The 1,541-nt window shown below is 39.0% G+C and overlaps 1 protein-coding gene across 1 annotated transcript in view; it reads left to right on the top strand.

The window, feature by feature from the left end:
* Positions 1-1,541, top strand: part of f5 (coagulation factor V (proaccelerin, labile factor)) — a 38,900-nt gene that overhangs the window by 5,306 nt on the left and 32,053 nt on the right. Inside the window, exon 3 of the mRNA XM_015405136.1 lies at positions 454-576. Within this exon, the coding sequence (XP_015260622.1) occupies positions 454-576 (123 nt within the window). The remainder of the gene's footprint in view (positions 1-453; positions 577-1,541) is intronic.

Below are 1,541 nucleotides of genomic sequence, written 5' to 3'. Positions count from 1 at the left end.
GAGATCAGGATGGTGGTGAAAAGCTTTTTCCTCCATATTCCATAAAACTATTCTCTCCTTGAGACAAAAGTCAAAGTAAAGTTTTTCGTGTTTTTTTTGTGTTTTTTTTTCAAATCTAATCCAGATTATTCAGTTTCATTTTCTGTTAGATTTACTTTTATATTGGATGATTATTTATACAAATTTTTTCACCCCAGAAATCCATCAGGTTCGCTCTACTGAAAGCACAGAAACAAATACGACCAATATGATTCATCCCGACTATTGTTCAGCTGATCATGCTGATTCTGATAGAAAACGCAGAATTAGCATTAAGTCTTTTCTACCGCAGCTAAATCATCAACCACCCAGAATGTCTGAGGCTCCAAACTTGTTTCTGTGCGTTTTGATGTTGCATCACATCCCAAAGCTGCTAATAATCCTAATGAAACGTGTGGCTGTGCTTCTCTGCAGGTCTGCTGGGCCCCACGCTGAGGGCCGAGGTGGGCGAGACCATCGTGGTCACTTTCAGAAACATGGCAAACGGAGCGTACAGCATCCACCCACACGGGGTGACTTACGGGAAGCGGTCAGAGGGTGAGCACATTTTCAAACAGGCAACACACTGTACTATAGGGTCACTGTTAGTGATCCTGCTGCTAGTGGCTCTGTTACACACACAGCATTGAGCAACACAACAAACAACAGTGTTTATTTTCTCCTAAAATATTAACCAGGTTATCAAAGCAGACGGTTCTGAAGTCCAACAGGAAGAAGCCTTTTAGAATCGCTCTGCGTGTCCTGATACAAGGAAAGCAGCTCAGAAGAACTACATATTATGAAGATTAACATCTAAGACCCCCCCCCCAAATCTGGAATTAGTCTCACATTTATTAATTTAATATCACATAGGTTAATAAAGAAACATGTTTACAGGAAGCAGTTTATTTCCTCTTCATTAATTTAAAGGAATTCAGATAATCAGATTAACAGTCGGTCAATAATCTACTTAAGCCTCTGCAAACCCTGCAGGATGTTATTCATCCAACCATCTGTGCTGCTGGGAAAACTGCAAATGCTGTCATCATGTGCATGAAGCTACTTCCTTTGACTATTTTCTTTTTCAGATACCAAGATAATGATTGTAATGAATAAGAAAGTGGTTCAAAAGTTTCAATTTATTGTAGATTTTGTTCTTATCTGCAGCAGTTAAAACATTTATAAATATAATATAATGTACATGGAGGGGCACTCCCTGTTGGGATCTAAAAAAAATTAATAATATTTTTAAAACCGCTACCAAAAATAATGTGACACGTATCCTCATCATGACTTTATTTTACAAAAGTACCAGGGAGGATAAATTTGTTTGGGTTGTTGGAGAAAATTGGTTTAATTTTATATAAAGGACCTTTGATTTCTTATTTTTATACGTACATGTATAAATACTCAGCAGCCGTTCAAAATGGCCGTTCCCAGTCCAACACCAGCAGAATGGCAGCCCACTTCCCTGCAGCTCCCAGCAAAATACCCTCCAACTCCCAGCCACTGCAGTGACCCCC

This window comes from Cyprinodon variegatus, unplaced genomic scaffold (assembly GCF_000732505.1).
Source record: "Cyprinodon variegatus isolate N-32 unplaced genomic scaffold, C_variegatus-1.0 Scaffold2009, whole genome shotgun sequence".
Classification (NCBI taxonomy): domain Eukaryota; kingdom Metazoa; phylum Chordata; class Actinopteri; order Cyprinodontiformes; family Cyprinodontidae; genus Cyprinodon; species Cyprinodon variegatus.
The sequence above is the reverse complement of the archived record's forward strand: the minus strand, read 5'-3'. Positions and strand labels throughout refer to the sequence as shown.